A 22,864-nucleotide genomic window follows, 5' to 3' on the forward strand; every position below is an offset into this window, starting at 1 on the left:
CCCTTTTGATCAATTTAATGCCTCCTTGCTGAATAAAAATATAAAACCCAAGCTTTTGAGCAGTAGAGAAATATAGCAGATTTGTTTTGGTCTGCAAAATTGATTTTAAGCATTAAAGTCTTGAGATCAAATGTTTTTTTTTAAAGAAACATGAGAAACATTTCAATCAAATGTGCCCAAACTTTTGCTAGAGTATAAATTAAAAAAATGTTTCTCAGCCAAAGTGAAGTTTTTGAGTGTATAATCATGTGGTAAAGGGCGGCGCATAAAGCGGGCGACCTCATTATACCTCTCTTTCCTCTGTATTTTCCCAGGTTTCCTCCTGGTGTGGTGGGTGTGTCTCCTGGTGGCATGGGTGGACAGATAGAGGGCATGATGCCCAGCGGGGTGCCTAGCGCCCATCCCCTGCCGCTGGGCACCCAGCCCAGCCTCGCCCCGTCCCCCACCCAGCTCCTCAAACACAACGACCATAGAGAACACCTCGCCAAGTCATAACCACCTGACCACTGACCAACAGTCATTCAGCAAAACTGCAAATCAAAGAGACTAAGAGACAGTGAACGGGTGAACAAGCAATCAGCTGCCGCCAGCTGCACCGGAGACATGCTTCACGGACGTCTCTCCACGTCTTGTTTTCAGTTTCAGTGTTTTTCCATTTATTTCCGTTTGAACCCAGGTTGTTTCTGTTGTTCGTGTGAGGGGAGGACATCATTTCCACCTGTTTTTGAAACGGGTGGGCGGTGCTTTCTTTGTCAGGGGCGTGGCATGACATAAAGGCCACACCTCTTTCCTCGTGCACCACTTACAGAGTTCGAAACGTTGACAGTTATCAGATGCCATGCACTTGTCTTCTTCCTCTTCGCCTTATTTGGGCCCCTAAATAACAGTTTCTTTCTTTACGTCCACAGAATTAGTGCTTGTCTTGTTTGAATGTTAAAAGTGCTTAATAATGAAAAAAATATATATACAGTCTATCTATTAAGAGAACAGAGAGGTAAAGGCTGTTCTTGGGCAAAAATTAAGATTAATTATTAGCTTTTTTCCAACATTTTGCATAGCTGACCTCTTGTTTACAGAATTGCACAAATTCAACAAGCACCAGCTCAGAAACAAGTCCTCTTTTAGGCCCAAGAGCACACTATTTTAATGATATATCCATTCGTTTCAAAATGAGTTTGCTGAATTTAAAATACAAGCTGCGTCAGGTTTTAAGATGTCAGTTTCTAAAATCTTCAATTTGGATTTGAGTGAACGTCACCGTGAGGGACATAATTTTGATTTTGTGTTTGCTTTAAAAAAAAAAAAAAAAAATAGATGGCAGCTCACACAGAAAAGGGACTGGAGTGAAAAACCGCCCCTGTCTCAGGAAGAACATTTACCGGTTACTCCAAACACACGACAGCCCCGTCTAAATACTCGCTCCTTCCCGTCAGCCTACCCGAGGTATTTTTATAGATCTGACATCCAGTGCGTTTTTGGTGTTGAATGTATGGCAGTTAAATTAGATTTGTATTGTCTAGTTTAATGTTTTTGTAACCATACTTTCCTGTGATCCTCTCCCGGTTCCTTTTCATTTTGGGTTCTTTGTGTGGAAGCGCACTGTTCGGAGCTCATTGTGTTGTTTATATGCAATATTCTGAGGTCCTCGGCCAACTCCAGTCAGCTTGGTTCTGGAACTGTAGGTTTGGTTTTTAGTGTGAGTATTTGTATTTGTTTATTGTACCGAGGTGAACATTTAGCATACAGTACAGTTCAAATAAAAAATACCATTCTGACTTTCTATACTGTGCTTGTCTTGCTTTACACACACATTTATGAAGGTCTGACAGGATGACCTTCAGATGACCCCTGCATGCGTCTGCACGCCACAAGGGGTCGCTGTGGATCTGGGTTTAAAGGTTTTTTATGCACTGATAATGTTCACTCATATTTATGTGCATACTTTTGGTAAAATAATAATAAGGTGGAGATTAGTCTTTTACAAAAAAATAAAAGATTGTCATATTTACACCCCCATTTATTAATTTTAATTTATTTCTGGCTACATCATCAAAATGCTATATTATTCACTGTTATAAAATAACATTTTTAAAAAATCAAATTATTTTAAATTGAGTTAAATTATGCTATTAAAAAGTTATTTTTAAATAATTGTACTCCATCAAAACATACAATATAGTTATTTCCTAAGTAAATTGTTTGACTATATTTAGCATTCTGATATAATTTTATGTTTTGTGTGTTCTGTAATTTTAACCTATTCCTTTTTCAATATTCAGATATTATCTTGTTTACCTGATATCACTTGCTTTCACTCCAGTATTTGCTCAGTGCTGATATTGTGGGGTGTGGTGTTCAGATATGACAAGACTTTGGACACTGTTCTATGCATCTTATTATTGTTATAGTTTCAATAGTTCACATGAACAGACAGTGTTTTAGTGCTACAGTGAATGTCATGAAACTAAATCTATTCCTGCATAGAGCATTGGTTATGTGAGGTGCATCACCATCCGGTAAAATCCTTTTGAACATAATGGAAAGCTAGAGTATTCCCAGATGCCAGTTTGACCAATACAATGGCAGAATGCAATGCAAAAAAAAAAGTAAATATAAAGCATATGTTTATATAGTATCACATATTAACAAATTAAAATTGATCAAATGCATAATAATTCAGCAACATTATTTTTCAGTTTGCAATGACCTTTGTATTCTGGCTCCTCCCACTTCCGCTGCACAGGTGAGTCGCGCGTGACGTCATCAAGCATGAAGGGAGGAAGCTGCGTTTGGTTGGCAAGTTTTTCCCTCTAAACTGGAATCAAATTCACGGAGACAGATATGTGTGATTTCGGTAAGACGGTCATTTATTTCTTTTTATTGCAGGTGCGAGAATTATATGTAATTTATACGTGTCCAGAGAAAAGAAGCCTACTACTTTCAGCTGTGTTCTCGTGAAGTGCGCGTCTGTTGCATTGTTTACATTTTCCTCATTTCTATTCACAGTAGATAAGTATATTTACCAGCTGAATAAACCTTTAGGAACAATATTTTACATTAAATTCTGCTAAAGCAGATTGGTAGGTAAATGGGATTTGCGTCACAGTTATATTTCATACACAACTATAAATGTTATAAACTATGTAAATCAGTTGATATCTACGGAAGCGTATTGCATTCACTTGAGGAAAAAAAATCTACTCTGTTTTTCTGAATTAACGAGTTAATTATCTCAGAATTACGAGATAATTAAGTCATTAATTCAGAAAAACAGAGCAAAAACTTTTTTTTTCATTAAAAATTATCTCGTAATTCTGAGATAATTAACTCGTTAATTCAGAAAAACAGCAAAAACTTTTTTTTTCATTAAAAATTATCTCGTAATTCTGAGATAATTAACTCATTAATTCAGAAAAACAGAGCAAAAACTTTTTTTCATTAAAAATTATCTCGTAATTCTGAGATAATTAACTCGTTAATTCAGAAAAACTGAGCAAAAACTTTTTTTCATGAAAAATTATCTCGTAATTCTGAGATAATTAACTCATTAATTCAGAAAAACAGAGTAGATTTTTTTTCCTCAAGTGAATGCAATACGCTTCTGTAGATATGTATTACAAGTCATTTTTTATTGATGTAGCACTTAATATGTTTGTCAAAATAAATCAAACCACTGGAGTTAATAACAAAACTGCATAATAAACGTTTAGATTGTTCTGAGAATTTTTTTTTCAGATGCAATTAAATTTTTAGGTGTGACTTTTAAGTCTACTGTATGAAGTTATGCTATATTCTAGACAAGCAGAAGGGCCCTGGGCGGCTGATGAAGAAAGGATTGACCCTCATTGTCATCGGGCATGTTAATTTCATCCTGAGTGCCATTGTCCATGGCAGCGTGTTACGCCATGTATCCAAACCTAGCAATGAGATCTCAACAGAATACACTGCAGCAAACATCATCTCCGTCACCTCAGGACTGCTGGTGAGTGGTTGTGCTTCTGTATATTTTCCTCACGTGCCATCTGTGGCTCCTAAATGATGCCGATTCAACTCATGCATGTAGGCCTGATCTCCAGTAAGCGGTGCTTTCTGAATCTCGAGAATATTCACTCAGAAAGGGCCTGGTCACGTGTCTGTGAATGTAAATCAAAGAATTTGCTACTACTTTGGGTGTGCTGCGTTACCCAGTTCACCCGAGTTGTCTGCGTATTGACTTGATTTGCACAAATTTCATCCATATTGTTGATTCTCCAAATCTTCTCTGATGAAGAAATGTAGCATTACATCGCATGCTCACCAATGAATGCTCTGCAGTGAATGGGTGCCGTCGGAATGAGAGTCCAAACAGCTGATAAAAGCATAACAATAATTCACACCACTCCAGTCCATCAATTACCATTTTATGAAGGCGAAAAGCTGTGTGTTTGTAAGAAACAAATCCATCAAGGTGTTGTAACTTCAAACCATTGATTAGTCCATAATGCATAATCCGTAATAAAGCTTCCTCCAGTTAAAATGTCCATCCCGTGTTGTCCACTCACATGAAAATCCACTGACCTATTTGTTTAGAACTGTTGTCGCTTGTGAACAGTGCTTGATCTGTGCATATTTCTCTCCTGATTCAGATGAGATAATCTTTTTCACTGGAGAAAGCAAGATTATGGATGGAGTAACAAATTTTGTTTATTACCAATATGCAGTTTTTTGCTTCACAAGACTTTAATTGGTGTACTGGAGTCGTGTAGATTGCTTGTGGATTATCGTGATGTTTTTATCAGCTGTTTGGAGTGGACTCTCGTTCTGACGGCACCCATTCAATGCAGAGGATCTAAATTTATCATCTACATCTTGGATGGCCCGAGGGTGAATACATTTTCAACTTTTTTTTTTTTTGGCGAACTATTGCTTATCTGTTTAGAAAATTGCTTATATAACTCTTTTCACAAATATTTAACACACTGATCACGTTAACATGTTTTCTCAGAGCATTGCAAGTGGAATTGTAGCAATATTGGTGTCAAGGAACATTACCAACTTGAAACTGGTAAGTAGGCCTTATCTAGGGTGAATATATATGTTCTCTTTTTGAGTATGAAAGTATGACAACAAAGCCAAAACCTGGACATTTTGGATGATTTAGTAATCCCAGCAAGGGCATGTCTGGGGAAAAAGAGGACGTATAGTCGCATTAGCTTATCAACATTATTGTTCGGTATACCAATGCAGAAATACCATAAAATCCCACATTCTTTCCCTGTAGTGTTTAACACAGCTCTGTTCTTCTGCTTCCTGTAGCACATTGGTCTATTAGTGAGTTCCTTTCTGAACGCCTTTCTCTCGCTGGCGTGTTTAGTGGGGCTGATTTTGGCGATCAGTATGACCATTTCAGCTGACGGAAGCACGCTCATGAAAGGATGTAATTCCACTAACATGCCGGTGAATGCACGATCTCCGGTCATCGTCAACTGTCCTTTCGATGCCACCCGCATCTATGTGAGTCAGTCTATTGACATGCATGTGGGGTTTTTGAAATTAATGAAATATAAATGAACGAGTTTGAACTTTCATCTTGTGTGTGAAGACTGAACTGCTTTTTCTCCTCCAGGACACAACTCTTGCCCTGTGGTTCACCTGTTCTGCATTCACTGCACTTGAGGCTGGACTGTCTGTGTGGTGCTTCATTGTGGGTCTTCAGTTAAGAGGCATCGGACCCTGCGCTCAAAACTACATCAGAGAGCAGGTACATCTCTCAATATTCATGCAGACAGCTCAACTGAAGGAACCTGCTGTTTAAAACCATAGTAATTTTCATAGGGATTTTTCATGAACCTCTAACAGATTATGTAAATTATTTGGCAGGGTTCTGAGCTCTTTACATATACGTTTATGCATTTAAAGGAGTTGCACACTCAAAAATGAAAATTTACTCACCCTCAGACCATGCAAGGTATAGATGAGTTTGTTTCTTCATGTGACCTGATTTGGAGAAATGTAGCATTCCATCACTTGCTCAGCCGTGGGTCCTCTGCAGTGAATGGGTGCCGTCAGACTGATGGACTGGAGTGGTGTGGATTATTGTGATGTTTTTATCAGCTGTTTGGACTCTCATTCTGACGGCACCCATTCACTGCAGAGGATCCATTGGTGAGCAAGTGATGCTATGGTGCATTTCTCCCAATCTCATCTACACCTTACATGCAATTTTGGGTGTTTTGTTCATTTTAGGGTGAACTATGCTTTTAAGTTAGAATAAAGCATTTATCCAAAACAACTTGCATTGCATTCAGAGTATTCATTGATTTATCAGTTCAAAACTGACTTAAAAAGTTATAATATGGCCTCTTTTTAATCAATGTGACAGCTGGAAGAGGAGGCACGGGCATCAGGATCAAAGATGGACAAAGACCACACGACTCAAGGAGAGCGTCTCATTGCACATCACTCCGCCAGCGCTTAGAGAGACAGTCCCAAGGTTAAGGTGGAAGTTTAATCAAATGCGGTGTAGTGAAACTGATCATAATAGTAGTTTGCATTCATACGGAGTTACATTCTGAATTTGTATTAATTGATAACGTAGATGATTTGAAGCACTGAGGTTATGATACAGACTTTGTCAGTTGAACTCCAATCAGATGGAATGTTTTCAGTCCACACATGTAGACTGTAATTAAGCTGAAAACATCATTATATTGTTTTCTGAAACTGTATCTGGAGTTATGTTTTGTGGTTCTTGTTTACATTGAGCCCAACTTGTGCATAATTTAAAAATTAAGCTGATGATTTTTCTAAAGTGACTATTTGTATTCTTTTTTTATATATATATATATGAGATGTTACTGTGCTAGTAATGTCACATGTACCAAAAATATTTAGTTAACTTTAAAGCAGCTGTTTTAATAGCTAATGTGCCACAGACTGATCTCTCTATAGCCGGTAGTCATTCAGATATTCCAGGATGCAGTATAGAGCGTGTGCCAGAGCGCCGTGAGACGTGTTAATATGAGTTGGATTTAATAATGCAGAGAAAATCTCACATTCACAGATAATCCAGTATGATTAAAGGCATTAAATATTGATATAGTGACGTGCCTGACACTGTCAAAGCTTAAGGATTTCCCTCTACATGATGCATTATAGTTCATTTCAAAAGACTGTGTTTGTGTTTAGAGAACTGTAATTTAGTTTAATTTCTGACAGATTATTCAAAAGTCCCTCATCTCAGTTCAGAGCGGTAAAGCATTCCTGTCTACATTTCATTTTATTACTTGTTAACACTGTAGTATGTTGTTATTAGTGTGCATTATATTTGAATAAATACATAATCTAAAATTTTTTTTAAATGTGCTCCATAATGAATAATTGTTTACATAAGCCTGTGAATATTTTCGATATGCAGATACAGTCATTTCATTTTAGATTCCACAAAAAATGGTGAATGTTACTCTTAAGTCTAAGCTTTAACCAAGAAAAAAATACATATTTTCTATATTTTAATGTTTTTAGTAGTCTTATGAACAGCTATCTAAACTGCAATTGACAGCATTAAAAATGTAGTTTTAAAAAGCTCAACAATTTAAAAAAAAGAAAGAAAAGTAATTTGACCCCCCTGAGGTGGATGAAGATTTTCTTAAGACCTACTTTGACTGACGCTTTATTAGATTGGAAAAACACTGTGATCTGATGCTGGCTCTGTTTAATTCCTTGTAAGATGATGTTGTGTTCTCAGTGTTATGGTAAAGCTGACCTCATTCACTTCACTGCACCTGTTCGATTGCTGGACATCTGCTGTTCACTCAGGGCCTCAGAGACAAAAACCTACTTATGGACTGACTAGATTATCAGACTCCAAACTTATGGTTATTACTTATTGATTTTATTACGACAAAGAGAAAAATACATCATTAATTACCCTGCTCCCCTGTTTGCTAAGGTCACTCTGAAGTTTAGTTTGGGAGAATTTTATTATATGAACCAGTAGACTTAAGATATTTGGTTATATATTTTTAATACACACACATTTTCCCATTACCTGTTATGTCACTGCTTTAATTGTGCATTTTATTGAGTGTTTGTTATATTACCAGTGTTGGGGAAATTTAAAAGTAATGCATTACAATATTGCGTTACTCCCTAAAAAAGTAACTAATTACGTTACTTAGCTACTTTTTATGGAAAGTAATGCGTTACGTTACTTTTGCATTACTTTTGCATTACTTTTTAAATATGAGCAGGGCTTGATTGTTTGTTTTTAATACAAGAAGTTCTAATCATAGCAAATGTAAATGCCCTTTCACACCAAAAATTTTAATGAATAAACCTCAGGCTGAAGGAAGAGTAATTCACATCTGTACATAAGAACGCAGGAGAAGAAGGTTTAACACTCTTCAGCAATAAAAAACAATGAAGCACAATTGTTAGTTTATCTAAAGTCATTTTTGCTTATTAGTGTGATTGAACTGGATCATCAAAGGTCAGCAACAAAGACATCGGTTAATAAAATGAGATTAGATACATTTGTGTTGTTTAACATATTTAATTATTGCAGGTTTGCATCATATTCTGAGTTTGCATTTCACTGTTTTAATTCATTTTGATGAATACTAAGTGTGATGAATTAATGCACATTAATATTTAGTCTAGAACTACAGTAACAGCATGTTAACAGCGCACTGTCAGTCAATAAATGGGAAAAAAGTAACGCCTTTTGAAAAGTAACTCGGATATTTTCTTGTAAATTAAAAAGTAATGCGTTACTTTACTAGTTACTTGAAAAAAGTAATATTATTACGTAACTCGCGTTACTTGTAATGCGTTACCCCCAACACTGTATATTACACACATAACATTAGACACATAAAACAAGGTAGAACTGATCAACTGCAGAAAAAAATATGTATAATTAAACTTTAAAATATATAAAACAGAATTTAGTTATAAATTAATTTACTCAATTATTAGTTTTGCACGCTAGCTCTGTGCCAGAGTTTGAAACAGGTCCTCAGGACATGCACAGTTCCTTAAAGTTGGCTCTTGCTGTCTTAGGGAGGGGGCATAGAAATGCATTAAACTAATAGAAAGGAAATTACTATGGGGTTCTCGGCCGGGAGGCTGATTATAATTTGCCAGGTACGATGTGGCTACACAATAATTATTATATTTTAGACTTTCACTGTGTATTTTCAATTAAACGGGGGTTTGAAGTTTTTGAGTGCTCTTAGTCAGGTATAAATGATTGTATCCACCTCTGTTCAAGTAACACGAGGTGCGGTTTTGTTCACATGGTACCTGTTACTTTTCTCATCGCTGGTAAGCCTGGACTAATCAGAGTCGATTGTGATTACCTTAAAATAATGTTGAAATTCATTTTATAGTAAGAATTGTGATAGATTTTTCACATTTATATGTCAGATACTAATCTGTCAAATAAATGCATTTAAACGATTACAGGTTTTAAAGGATAAACTTCTCTAACAACACAAAACACATCGTTGGATGTGAATGCGACTCAATGGCGGATTGTGTTTTTGAGCGCCCGAGCGCCCCCTGGAGGAAGCCTGGTTTATGTCTCGTAGGAAACAGCTGAAGGTGGGGCGAATCGGGAGCTTCGCTCGCTGTGAATATGCAAAGCCACCAGCCGTCCGTGACGCTCTTCATGTGCTCGTTTCGGGTAGTTTACGATTTTTGTATCCATCAGAGTCTCAATGCAAATAAGCAGCCGGAGCGAGTGTGTTGATGTGTGAGTGTCTGCGGGAAACTGCAGCGCGCGCTTCAGTGTGTTACATGATAGTAGATGCTGAAATAAACCTGCTGCGTAAATCTACACCGAGACACGCTGTATTGTGTCATATGGAGAAAACCAGAGGAGTTCTGCCACGGAAAGGTAAAGTTTTACATGCATAAAATTGCACGCACTGTTCACGAGTTTTAACCCACATAAATGTGTTTTTATCCTTTATTTCATATAACCATACATATGGTCTGCTGTCCCTGTCTGGAATTGCATGTTGAATAATGTTCAGACATGAGGAGCCCCATCATATGCGTTACATTGCTGACACTGCAGTCCTGCATGAAATATCTGAATATTCGGACTATTTTATTTGTGTAATGCAATGTAAGGCACGAGTAGGTGTGCTACACCCTATAATTAAATGTCTATTACTGTGTTTTCGTATTTGACAATTCCTGAAGACTTTATTCGGATTTTTAAATATCTGGTTACTATGTTTCCTAGCTGGTTGGAGCAGGTTGTGTGTTTGTAGACTCACACAAACGTGTTGTTTGGGGGATGGGATATGTTTACACTGGCTTCTGTTAATTCAGATTTAACACAATCGGGATTGAGAAGGGCTGAGTGAAGTGATATGTGAGAAAATGTATCATATTATTTACTCACTGCCCATATTACAATTGCTCACTAATAGTTTATATTACTGTTTATATATTTGATGCATTTCTGTTTTAAATGGGAAAATGAATCCAATGTTGTTAATTCGTGAAGAAAGGTCATATTTAAGCTCAATATTAATTTTTTTTTAAATTATATATATATATATATATAAGTTTTTACAGTGAGATTTTTTTTTTTTTTAAACATTATTTTCATGACAATTAAGCACATTTCTCCCCAGTGTTTACAATACTTTAACACAAGGAAATCTTGTTCTCATTACAATAATACAGTAACTAAATTTTTATTATATTAAGCGTTAATTAAATTAGGTAAAACAAACACTACCATAATGTATGATTTTTTTTTTTTTTATATATATATATAATTTTATTATTATTTAATACTTTGTGTTTTTTTTTTTTTTTTGCACTAAAGCAATTTTCACAATAAATAATTTTTTAAGGGTTCTAAAATAGCCTTGACTTTCCCTGTTAAAAATAAAAGTAATTTTTTTCTGTTGATTTTGGGGGCTAAAAATGAGCCAGCACATTCTTGACAGGTTTTGTGAGGTTCACTTAGATAATGGATTGTTGGTTTTGGTTTACGGCTGTTATAACAGCTGTTTAAATGGTCTTTCCTGCTAAAGTAACTGTTTACAAGCTAGGCTTTGCCAGACACAAAACTAATGAAGTTAACCAGTTAAAATAGCTGATTTGTTAATTGCACACTGGCTTCGGATGAGTCTGGTGGTATTTTACAAATATCCTTGTTTTAAATTTGTCTTTTAATATGTGTCGTTACAGGTATCCAGTATCAGTCGTAGCCACATCCTAAAGCCGATGCATTGAAGACCACCCTGATCAAAGGCAGATTCTGTAGTCTTGTATGAATGCGAGAGGATGCATAAGACTGCCGAAGGGTCTGATCAAAGCATGCACTGACCCGAGACACCGGTCAACATCAGGTATCCATGAGGACCGAACTGGAAGGAGATGGAAGCGGTCACTCGTAGCGGTATACCTTACACACTATGGGTGTGGCGGGTTTCTGCGTAGAGAATAAACCCTTGTGCTCGCGTTCGGCTTCTCAGTCTTGTCCTGCTGTGTTCTGCCATTCAAGCATGGGGCACATTGTGGATTTAGCTTTGCAAAGGATGTGGCTCTTCAGTGCTCTGCTGGTTCTGTCCCTGTTCACGGGCAGCCTGGGCATCCACATGGATTCGGTGGGCAGTCACAGCATGTTCACCTGCGAGTCGATCGGCCTCCGAATGTGCCAGGATCTTCCCTACAACACCACCTTCATGCCCAACCTCCTCAACCACTACGACCAGCAGACCGCCGCTCTGGCGATGGAGGTAACTGTGCTTTTCCTTCTGTCTTACACTGCTGGGAATTAGAGAAGGTGGCAGGAAAACTAGGTTGCCATGGAGCTGTTTGTCATGGAAGCTTGTGGTTTGTGGATGGTGCTTTGATGAGCTTGAATAATTTAGACTGACGGTGGCTCTTGACAAGTGAAATAAGCTTTATTATATTTTTTTTAAATGTGAGAGCTGAAGGATTGTAGATGCTATTTTAGGGGTTTGTGCATGTTATTTTAATCGTCAAGTTGTAACATGCTGTTAAGGTGCTTTTCTTGTGACTACAACTTGATCTTGTCGTGTAATCTATATCTGTGTTGTCCATCTGATTTTTTTTTTTAAGTTATAATCTATATTTTATTTAAAATATTTTTTAAATATTTAAAACATTTATTTTCTATTTATATTTTATATAAAATATATTTATTTTATATTTAACAGATTTTTTTTTTTATAACCTACCAATTTTTTTTAATGAACAAAATTCTTGTTCATTACAGTTATAGTGGTATTTAATGTTAAATACATAATCAATTTTTCATTTTCTCTTCTCCCCATTTGTGTAATGTAGAATATGCTTGCTCAGGACTTTCTCATAGTTTTAATGTCTGCCACGGCCATTTTGATGAATCATATCCATATGAGATGCAGTGAGATCATTTTTGCCCTGAGGTAGGTGTGTGTGTGTGTGTGTGTGTGTGTGTGTGTGTAATGAATCTGTTATTCATCAAGAAAATAAACTTAGGTGCTGATATGTCTGTCATCAAGGATAGTAGATATCATATCCTTTTTAATAAAAAGGCAAAAATTATTATATTTAATTATATAAACCACAAAAAAAGAAAGAAAAATAGCTTGTGGTTTATTTTGAACATTTATTCAATGAACCTGTTTCGTTAAATAAATATAAATATATTTTTATTAAATTAATTTAATAATGATCACAGCATTTGAAAGACATTTTGACTTGAATAGGGGAAAATATATTAATATTAAATTTAAATATTATATAATGCATATCTAAACATTTTTACCAACACGCTTTAATAAATATAAATAATAAAATAGTTATTTAAAGAATATAATTCTAAAAAGAATTACAGATACTGAAACATTTCTTAGATATTGAGATATCAGATGCATAACTTATTAACTGTATTAACATACATTTTTTGTTTGTATAATAGCCATCTGTTGTAGAAATATCTAGAGGGAATCCCAAACAGCTCCATAAATCTTGTGAAACGCCTCTGTGGCGTCTCAGGAATGGCATGTTTGTTGAATGCCGCTTTATTCCATGTGTTGAAGGAAAGGAACTAATGGTGCCATCTTTTGTTTTTTCCTGGCTCTAACGGCCTCATAATCTGCTGAGAGCTGTAATGGCTGGATTGATTTGAGGCGTGGAGTAATGTGCTTTCTCCCATTGTTTCAGTCAATTAAACACGATGAAGAGCATAAGCGTCCATCTGTGATCTGAAATCACAACAGAGCAGCCGGTGTCAGTCGCCTGCTGTAGGTCTCTCGGGTCACGTGACCCGGCCGGCCCTGAGGTTCATGGTGGTTCATCTGTCAGGGGTGTACAGTATCCCCTTTGGGTATGTATTACATCACACTGAGATGCCCTGCTGGTGAACCAGAGCAGAGACCGTAAAAACAACCCTTACCCCCCTTCCCATGCTGGTTGTAAATTACAATTACATTTTAATCAACATAAATTAAGGAATAACTATTTTAAGAATACAATAATAAAAAATAATTATAAATACCTACTTAAAATAGAGGCAGTAGGCTAATTTTTGTGTAAATGTTTAATATGGTGTTGCTATTGTTCCAGCATTGTCCCAATCATTTTAATAATGTAATTTTATTATATTATTGTTTTTTTTCTATACAGATTAATCTCATGCAGTTTGTTGATTTTACAAATGCTATGTGATTCAGAATTTTTTCAAACGGACTGAAAGAATGATTTGTTCGCAGATCGGACGTCACTAGTGTGTGACTATTGCACAAGGGCTTTATGTTTCTTTTCCTCTTCATGAGCTCAGATCGGTTGGGATTATATGGAAATCTGGTGTGTATGTTGACTAAAGTTTACTCTGTTGTGAATATGGCAGGCGATTAGTTCTGACCCTGATAAAAACCATAAATATAGGTTATCCATGTATTATGTGCTTATGTTGAGCTGGATTCAGAGCACGTGAATCAAATCCAAGCAGAAACATATGCTTTTCACAATAAAAGCTAACGTTCAGTTTGAAGTTATAGAAGTTTGATGAATATCTCAGTTAAATGTTTTGTGTAAATAATTATTTTTATATTTGCATAGAAATTATTAGGATTTGTATTTTTTTATTTTTTGTATGTGACATTATTTCCATTCTGATAAGCACAGACATTTCCTTTCTGTTTCTGAATTTTTATTACTGTAAAATAAAATCTTGTTAATGCAGTAATGAAAATCATGCTGATACAATGTATTTATTTATATTAAAAATGCATTAAATTCACTGGGAGTCCCGTGTTCGGGTACTACCTTTCCCGATCCCATCCCCTTCTCTCTTCCACTTCGCTTCCTGTCTCACTACTATCCTATCAATAAAAAAGCAAAAACGCCAAATATAAATCTTAAAAATAAAAATGCATTAAATTCACTATAACAAATACTTCCATAATGTATACATACTATACATTTTAAATAATGTCATTATTTTTTCACCACATTGCAGAATTGATAAAATGGGAAATATGTGCTTTACTGTCATGAAAGAAAATAAAAATCGCAATGCATTTTTTTTTTTTTTTTTTTTTTTTTTTTGATAACAAAATATTTTGAATCACACTGTGATTTTTGGGGTGAAATATGGCTCGTTCTTGTTCTAGACAGATTTCATGGAATGTAGACAGTTTCTGATTAATAAGCTTGTGAATTCATTTAATCTGTTAACCCTTAGTTCAACACTTTAAGTTTTCAACAGCATCAACCATTGAGTAATTACAAATGAACCAGATTATGATGTGACTGTGGGTTTCCTTGATGTTGAACCAAAAGCACTCACCCTTCCCACCCTGCGCTGATTACAGATCTCCAGGGGAATTTACTGTTGGGTTGGTTTTGGGATCCAAACGTCCGCATTGTGATGCTGTAAGTGGGCGGAGTCTGGGTGATAATGACAGACCTGTGTGTGAGGTCATCAGTCATTGGCTAAAATGAAAGACTGAGGCTGTTCAAAATGGAACACTTGCATAATGATTAATGCATGCGGCACATCATGCTGTAAAAATGCCTAAAAATACTGTGTGCTTTGCATACAGATAATTTGCATATATACTGCTGAAAAAAACCTTTATGGTAGTATGCTATTACAAAAAGCCACAGGAATACTAGAATACTGCTTAATGCACATTATACTCCATTATACTTTTTTTTAGAATACACAGCAAAAAATAAAATAAAATAAATGTTCTTACTACTAATATTTGTGTTGTTTTCCAGTACACACAACCATAACATTCTTCAACAGTCAAGATACATTAACTTGAGAGACAGTGGCGATAAAGTCATACTAAAGTGTGAAAAACGTGTTTATGAAAAGTCTGCAAAAATGTATTTATGCTTAAAGGGGTCATATGATGCTATTTTAAAGATCATTATTTTGTGTATTTGGTGTAACAGAATATGTTGACATGCTTTAATGTTCAAAAAACACATTATTTTTAAAATACTGTACATTATTGTAGTTCTTCTATGCCCCGCCTCTCAAAAAAACTTCTCTTTCTACAAAGCCCCTCCTTCCGACAAGCACAGTCTGCTCTGATTGGCCAACTGACCCAGTGCATTGTGATTGGCCGAACACCACAAGCCGCGTCGGAAATGTAACGCCCCTTTCCATAAAATCGCGAGCTTCAGCTTTCAAGTTAGTTTTATCAGTTCAAGTCAGAGACGGGAACAGAGTCGCGTGACAAACACAGTGATGATGCTCGTATGTATTTGCAGTACTAATGTCGAGGTTAAGATGATTTCTGACGGGGTGTATACTCCATAGACTGTAAAAAAAGATGGACGACGCGTCTCTGCTTCCTTCCACTATAGAAAAGTGAAGCGAATACATCTCAGTATGGCCGCTGCCATCTTGAGTAAATGACGTCAATTGGAGCCCGAGTCTGCGTAGTAGAAGTTTGTTTGGAGCCCGAGTCTGCACAGTAGAGTCGTGAGGTGGAGCCGCGGTACCAAACTCCCGCAGACCCAATCAACCATAACGACACAACCCGTTTTTATAGCATCAGATTACTAGCTAAAATCAAACTTACCACAAAAACGAACAATTGAACGTATATCAGCGTGATAACTACCTTAAGTGACCAAAACCATATTTTGGAAAATTGTATTGGAAGTGTAATTTATTTTTTATTTTTTTAAGTCCCATTCATTTACATGGAGAGGGCGGAGTTTGTGACCTGTACTACAGCCAGCCACCAGGGGGCGATCATAGAGCCCGCAGCTTCACTTTTCAGGATGAGTGAGACACACCCGGTACACTCCGCTGTGATGTGACCCTGTTCCCCTCACACACGCACTCACAATCACACACACATTACGCTTTACGTGCAAAACTCCTAATAACAAAACATACTTACAGTCGCTGATTCAGAAGCACCAGATTGTCATAGCAAAGTTGGAATTTACCCTTTTTTTTTTCCAGAAATAGACTTCGTGCACAGCCAGCCTTGTACTCTCCTAGGTTCACGAAACTGTCGTCCATAAAAAGCATTGCACCGATTCGAACATTTGGGTTGTGCTGTTCTTTAAACAAATCTTAACCAATGATTCCTAATTGCATCTACTTTCAGAAGGCCAAATAAAGTGCTTATGCTTCCGCATAGAAACACACAGCGTCTCCCTGACATGGCTGCATCAACACGGTTACTGAAACAACGCCGCCTTTCTTTGCGTGAACATTTGGGCGGCATTAAGCAAATATTTCCACATCGTGACATATACATGTGGGGGCATGTTTTCAGCATCTCACTTTCATTTCACTGCTGGTTATACTCTGTATAATTGTGTATGTGACCAATAAAAATCTTGAATCTTGAATGAGCCGTTTTAGGAGGGCGTGGACGAATCTTAATTTTTATAAAGAATATCTCTTTGGTTTTGAGACGTTAGTCTTTCCAACTTTAGGGATCTCATCTATGCATGAACAGCTTGTAAAACTCCAAAGAGAAAGGAAAACTTGAAATCGCATCAAAAAAATATTTTTTTGGATGAATAAATATATAGGCTAAGATTTTTTTTCTGACCCCAATGGTAGATTTTTGTTTTAGACTTAAACTCACTTAATTATGATCATTGTTTCAAGAAAATAAAACCTAACTTTGTCTCTTTTTTTTTTTTTTTTTTTTTTAAGTAAATATGTCTTGATTTAAGAATGTTTAGATATTTGTGCTGGAAAACAAGGCCAAAATAAATATTAAATAATGTTTTAATATCCAAATGGTCACATGACCTCAGTACTTTTCAGCACTTTTCATGTTTTGATCAAAGAATGTTTAATCAAAGAGACCTATTACTTCACGTTTCATTTGTTACATTGGATAATACAAAAAATATTTTAAATCATATTTTTAAGGTGAAATATGATTTTAGAAAACAGGACTTAAGGTCACTTAATAAAGTTATTTTCTTAATAATGATATTTACACTGGAAAACAAGACAAAAATACTATAATGTGTAATATTCAGATTGTTTTATGCTACATTGTCACATGACCTCCGTACTTTGCTAAGTTTAATTCGAAATTGCATTGCATTGTGGGATATAGTTTAATACACATTTTGGCAAATGTAAAAGGTCACTTGTGTAATCCAGGCATAAAGGAAATTTGTCACACGACATGCATACTGCAGAAATAGCACAAGTAGTATGCTAATGTGCTATTCTGGAAGACTTTCCACAGGAAAGTAGAAAAACATCTGAATCTGAGATAGAAAGCAAGTGCTATTTTTATGCTGGCATGTATGCTGATGAAAGATAATGCATAGAAAATACAAAGAACTCCCTGACAGGTACGTTTCCAGCATCTCACGTCACTAGCGTTGGGTTTTTAAGACGGAGTGTCAAATTAAAAATAGTTCAGTACCAGTCTTGCTGCTTTTGGACACAAGAATGCATCCTGTGTGTGAACGGCCCCTAATTCTGTACTTTTTTGTGTGCATTCAGATTTAAATAATTGTAATGGTGTCGTTTTTCTGTAAGACCCCCTGTAGTTTCAACAGAACGATAGTCTCAAATCTCTCTTTCACTCTCTTCATTTCTCTCCATCTTCCTTAACTGGGTAGAGGCGGCGTCACCATGGTAACAAACCATAATCGTACGGCCTCAAAAGGACAAGCTTTAGTGTTCCCAGGAGGCGGTCCCTCACGCTGACCTCTGACCCCTGAGGATGAAGAGTTGTCAAAAGACCCTCCACTTCAGATGAGCCTGTTCCTGCATCAGAGTTACCATGGTACGCCTGTTAAAAATGTCAGGAAAGAGCGCCGAGACGAGTGAAACCTTGGAAAGACGGGGCCAGGACGAGAAGTGATCTTGATTCAGGGCTGGTTGAATGACCGGACAGAAGGAGTGTGGGAGCGGGCTGTCCTTTCTTTCTTCTGTTTTTCTTCCAGAGCTCAGATGAAGGAAATAACTCCCCGTTTGGCCAAGTTTCCCCATTCAAGGCCCTTGAGTCTTTCACGCCTGTGTGAAAGTGAAGGGCCGCCCAGAGCCAATTGGTGACTGCAGAAGGAGTTTATCTTTGTCGTTGTTCTAGGAGAGACAGGATGTGTTTTATTCTCCGTGTGCCCCTGCACGCCACAATTTATTCAGCCGTTCAGAGCGGCCAGCGTGTTGTCGTGTCACTCATATGGACGATTCACTTCTCGTTTTGTGTCCTCATTTATAAGCACTCAATCAGTGTCTCTTTACATTCGTGAGCGAAAAAGTACTAGAATGTTTTACAGCATTTTGAATGCATAAGTGTTGCATATTCTGCTCTTCTATTGAGCTTTATATTCATCAAAAATGTTGTTTTTTTAACATTGATAATAATAAATGTTTCTTGAGCAGCAAATCAGCCTTTTATGATTTCTGAAGGATCATGTGACACTGAAGACTGTAATGATGCTGCAAATTCAGCTTTGTGTCGAAGAAATCTTATAAATAAATTAAATAATCACAGCAATATTTTAGTGTCTGTGGTGTTACTCGTTTTAATGAGTAAAAATTAAGTATGCATTTTTTCCTATAAAATAGTACATTTTAATAACGTTACAGTTTGTATATTTAATGTATTGTTTTTATTATTATTTTATTTTACTATAGAATAATTTAAAATTTAAGTTAAGCTAAAAAGGTGATGTAATCTTTTTGAATAAATTGTGTATGATTTAAAAGTAAATTTATAAATTTTCTGAAGAAATTTGAGCAGGTTTCTACCTGAGCATTCTGGCAAGTTTTGCAGAGGTGTTGCTGTGGTATTTTAAATGGTTTTAAGCATGTTTCTATGTGGTTGCTAAGATATTCTGGGTGGTTGCTAGGTGATTGCTTTCTGATTCAAGTCCAAAGAGTCCACCTTAAAGTATCTGGGATGTTCTGGTCTCCGTATATAGCTTTGATGTAAATCTTAGTTTTTTCGACAGTTTTATCATTTTAAGTAAACTCAGATTTCTTCAGCTGACAGTAATGTTGTAGTGTAGTTTCATTTATATACCAGCAGCTCCGAGTGATTAATACATCGCAACTTCTCTGTGACATTTCAATCTGTTTGTTTAAACCCCAAGATTTGTATTTGCTGCCAGAAACACTGGATCTTCTGCAGGGATGTGGAGCTGCAGACAGACTGATGGTGGGTCACTGCTGATGGGAAACGTCCTGATAGTATCTGACAGTGTTCTGGGCCGGAGGGAAGAATCTGTTAAGGACTCTACAGCTCTAGCAGTTCATACTATCTAGTGCACAGCGGTTTGTCAGAGCTTGTTAACTTGAGACTTGAGCTACCAACGACAAACAGCGAGAGATGGATATGTGTTTGAATGGCTTCTCTGTGTCTTCCAATCACATTCACCGTTGACCTGCTTTTATTAATGGAGTTTGCTAAGACAAGCATCACCATTATAATCGCTCTTTATAATCACCAAAAAATCCCACAGACTTACGTTGAATGTGAAACAAGAAGATGACTAAACCTTTAAACCTAGCTTAACAAACTCTGCAAATCTTATTTAGTTGACTTCTAAAATAAATGGTTCTGGACAGTACTAAATACAAATAACATGTATTTTGTACGATCCCACTTATTTTGGTAAAATAATCAACATTTTGCAGATTCTGCAAGGTGTAGATAAACTTCTGACCACAGCTGACTATATGATTAAATGAATGTGAAATACACTTTACACTAATACGATTGCACGTATGAAATGACTGACAGCTTTGGGAAGCGTGTTGAGCAGAAACACAGTCATTCAGAACTGATCAGAAGCCAGCATGGCACACACACACACACGGGCCAGTAGGGAAAGGGTGAGCGATTCTCACATTAGAAAGACTTAAACCCTTTGACTTTCTAATCTTGAGAGAAGGTTTTCTCCACAAACACTCTCTCTGCAGAGTTGGTAAACTGGATTTTCCACTTGCACAAGGTGGCCGATTCCACCTGCTCTGTGAGCGAAGGGTGGGTGAGGGGGTTTTCCTGTTCGGATCTGATTTCACTCTTCCATTCCCATATCTGCCAGAAAACAGTCAATACTAGTCATTCAGTACTATCAAAGCACCATGGTGTTTTAGACATTTATCATGACAACACCATGTTTTGGGCCAGATATCATGGTAATGTCATGCATTCTTTGAATTGCTGTTTGATTTAAATCATTCAGTTCTTTGGTATCTATTAAGTTTGGCATTAGCATAAAGTTTTGGACATTTACCGTGGTATGTGCATGTGGTAATCGTACAGCACCATGGTATATGTCAAACTATGAGGGCAATAGCATTTTGTTATGACATATACTATGTGATACCAGGGTATTCCTTGAAGTACTCATTCTTTTACCATGGTATATTTACATATGGTAATCATTCAGTACCTCTCTATATCATAGCACCCTGGCATTACGTTGTTATTTTGATGTCAAAAACCCATGTTATTTTTTTTTAAGTTCCTTGTAAATGAGGTATCATGTAAATATTAACATGGTATTCATTCAGTGCTACATATATATCAAAGTACCATGGTGTTACCATGACATTTTAGATTATATTGTGTGGTAAAAATGTGATAATACCATGTTTTGGGTCAGGTATCATGATAATGCCATTCTATTCTTTAAGTACCATGCAATATGATTTAAATATATAAATATGGTAATTATTAAGTTCTGTGGTAATTGCTGTATAAAAATATTTTGGACATTTACCATGATATATGCATGTGCCAATCATTCAGGATCATAGTGTATGTCAAGTTATGACGTCAATAACATTTTGTTTGGACATGTACCATTTAATACTACAATATTTTTTGAATATTTAAGCATCATGCAAACCTATGTTGTATGAATGTGGCTTCCATTCAGTACTATTTGTTTATCAAAGCACCCTGACATTACATGTTTTTTGGACATGTATGATGATAATACCATGTCATTTTTTTTTTAAGTTAATTTTATGTAAATTTAAATATGGTGATCATTCAGTACTATAATATTCATCAATGCATCATGGTGTTAGCACGATAATACCAAGTTTTCTTTTTGGGCATGTATCATTGTAATGCAGTATAATTTAAATATATGAATATAATCATTCAGTTCTGTGGCATTTATTATATTGCCTTGGCATTACCTTGGTGTTTTGGACATGTGCCATGGTATATGATTGTGGTAATCATTCAGTGTCATGGTATTGCAAGTGCAATGGTAATACCTTGATTTTTGGACATATACCATTTCTCAAGCACCTCTAAGTATCATGTAGTCTAAATGTACCATGCTGTATGAAAATGGCCAACATTTAGCATTACTCTGTGTTAAAGCACCCCAGCATTATATGGTTTTTTGAACGTATCAAGGTATTCTTTGAAAAAGTACCATTGAATTGGTATTGGCAATTGTATACCATCGTTGTACCATGGTGCTGCCACAGGACGTTTTTGCTTTTTCCTCTTCTGCAAATGGTGCCAGCTCTTGTCCAGATATATGTGCCTCCTTTTCTACCTAATCCACACTGAAATACAGTAGGTAGACGTCTTAATGTGTTGTGTTATTTTTCTCACCAAGACGTTCTCAAGTAGCCCAGGAAGCTGTAAAAGCATGCAGCCTTACTCTGAAAGCTCGAGGCTTTCAAAGGTAACCTCTATTCATCGATTCTTTAAATGAATCACGAGTCTGACAAAAGAAAAACAGGCAGAAAGTGTTAGAGGAGTGGCGCTTGGTGACTGTGAGAGACAAATGTGCTCTTTTGCACCGCTGCCAGAAACCCACCCGCTTCCTCGGGCTGCTCCTCCTACACAGTCTGGGCTCTCTGGCACGGCGGTGCGGCATTCACATCAACCCCGCAATGTTTTAATTACCATTACCGTCTTAGACATGGAGATTAGGCTAAATAATATGTATGAATCTCTCTTTCGGGAACGTGTGAGTGGTCTTGATTAATTACACCTTCACGTCTCACTGACAGACGAACAGAAAGATCAGTTCGCTGAAAACGCAACGCTTATGTGCATTAGTCTTGCTTTATTTTTTGCTGGTTATACTTATTCACAGTGTGAAATCTGTAGAAAAGAAGTAATCCTTAACTTAAATTATTTGTATGTTTAATGCATTTTTTAGATTTTTAGACAAATTTTTGACACGGTTCTCCAGTCCTTCAATGCACAATATAGATACAAATGAGAAACACCTGTCAATATTAAATATGCAACACAACACATAGTAAATATATTCAATTAAATTTGATATTTAATTGTTCTTTATTTTATTTTACTGTGATATTTAATGTTACGGAAGTATGTGTTTCTATTAATTCTAATTAATTTATTAATTTTAATATTAGCAAATGTTTAATAAATGTACT

The 22,864-nt window shown here is 36.3% G+C and overlaps 3 protein-coding genes across 6 annotated transcripts in view; all 3 read left to right on the top strand.

Annotated features, from left to right (window-relative positions):
- Positions 1-1,782, top strand: part of LOC306886481 (C-terminal-binding protein 2) — a gene marked incomplete at its 5' end in the record, with an annotated part of 46,326 nt that extends 44,544 nt beyond the window's left edge. For all 4 annotated transcript variants that reach the window (XM_079443602.1, XM_079443603.1, XM_079443601.1 and 1 more), the window contains one exon: positions 315-1,782. The remainder of the gene's footprint in view (positions 1-314) is intronic.
- Positions 1,783-2,757: 975 nt separating this feature from the next.
- LOC306886244 (keratinocyte-associated protein 3-like) lies at positions 2,758-6,457 on the top strand (the record flags this gene model as incomplete). Its single annotated transcript, XM_079443195.1, has 6 exons — positions 2,758-2,854; positions 3,798-3,982; positions 4,985-5,044; positions 5,296-5,493; positions 5,606-5,740; positions 6,362-6,457. Exons 1-6 carry the CDS (start codon positions 2,842-2,844, stop codon positions 6,455-6,457), a joined length of 687 nt encoding a protein of 228 aa, XP_079299321.1. The 5' UTR covers positions 2,758-2,841.
- Positions 6,458-9,561: 3,104 nt separating this feature from the next.
- The window catches only part of LOC306886670 (frizzled-3-like), a 33,046-nt gene continuing 19,743 nt past the window's right edge, over positions 9,562-22,864 (top strand). The window contains exons 1-2 of the mRNA XM_079443970.1: positions 9,562-9,880; positions 11,197-11,747. Coding sequence (XP_079300096.1) covers positions 11,424-11,747 — 324 coding nt within the window. The 5' untranslated portion in view covers positions 9,562-9,880; positions 11,197-11,423. The remainder of the gene's footprint in view (positions 9,881-11,196; positions 11,748-22,864) is intronic.

The sequence above is a fragment of the Barbus barbus genome, assembly GCF_936440315.1.
Source record: "Barbus barbus genome assembly, chromosome: 20".
NCBI classification, from domain to species: domain Eukaryota; kingdom Metazoa; phylum Chordata; class Actinopteri; order Cypriniformes; family Cyprinidae; genus Barbus; species Barbus barbus.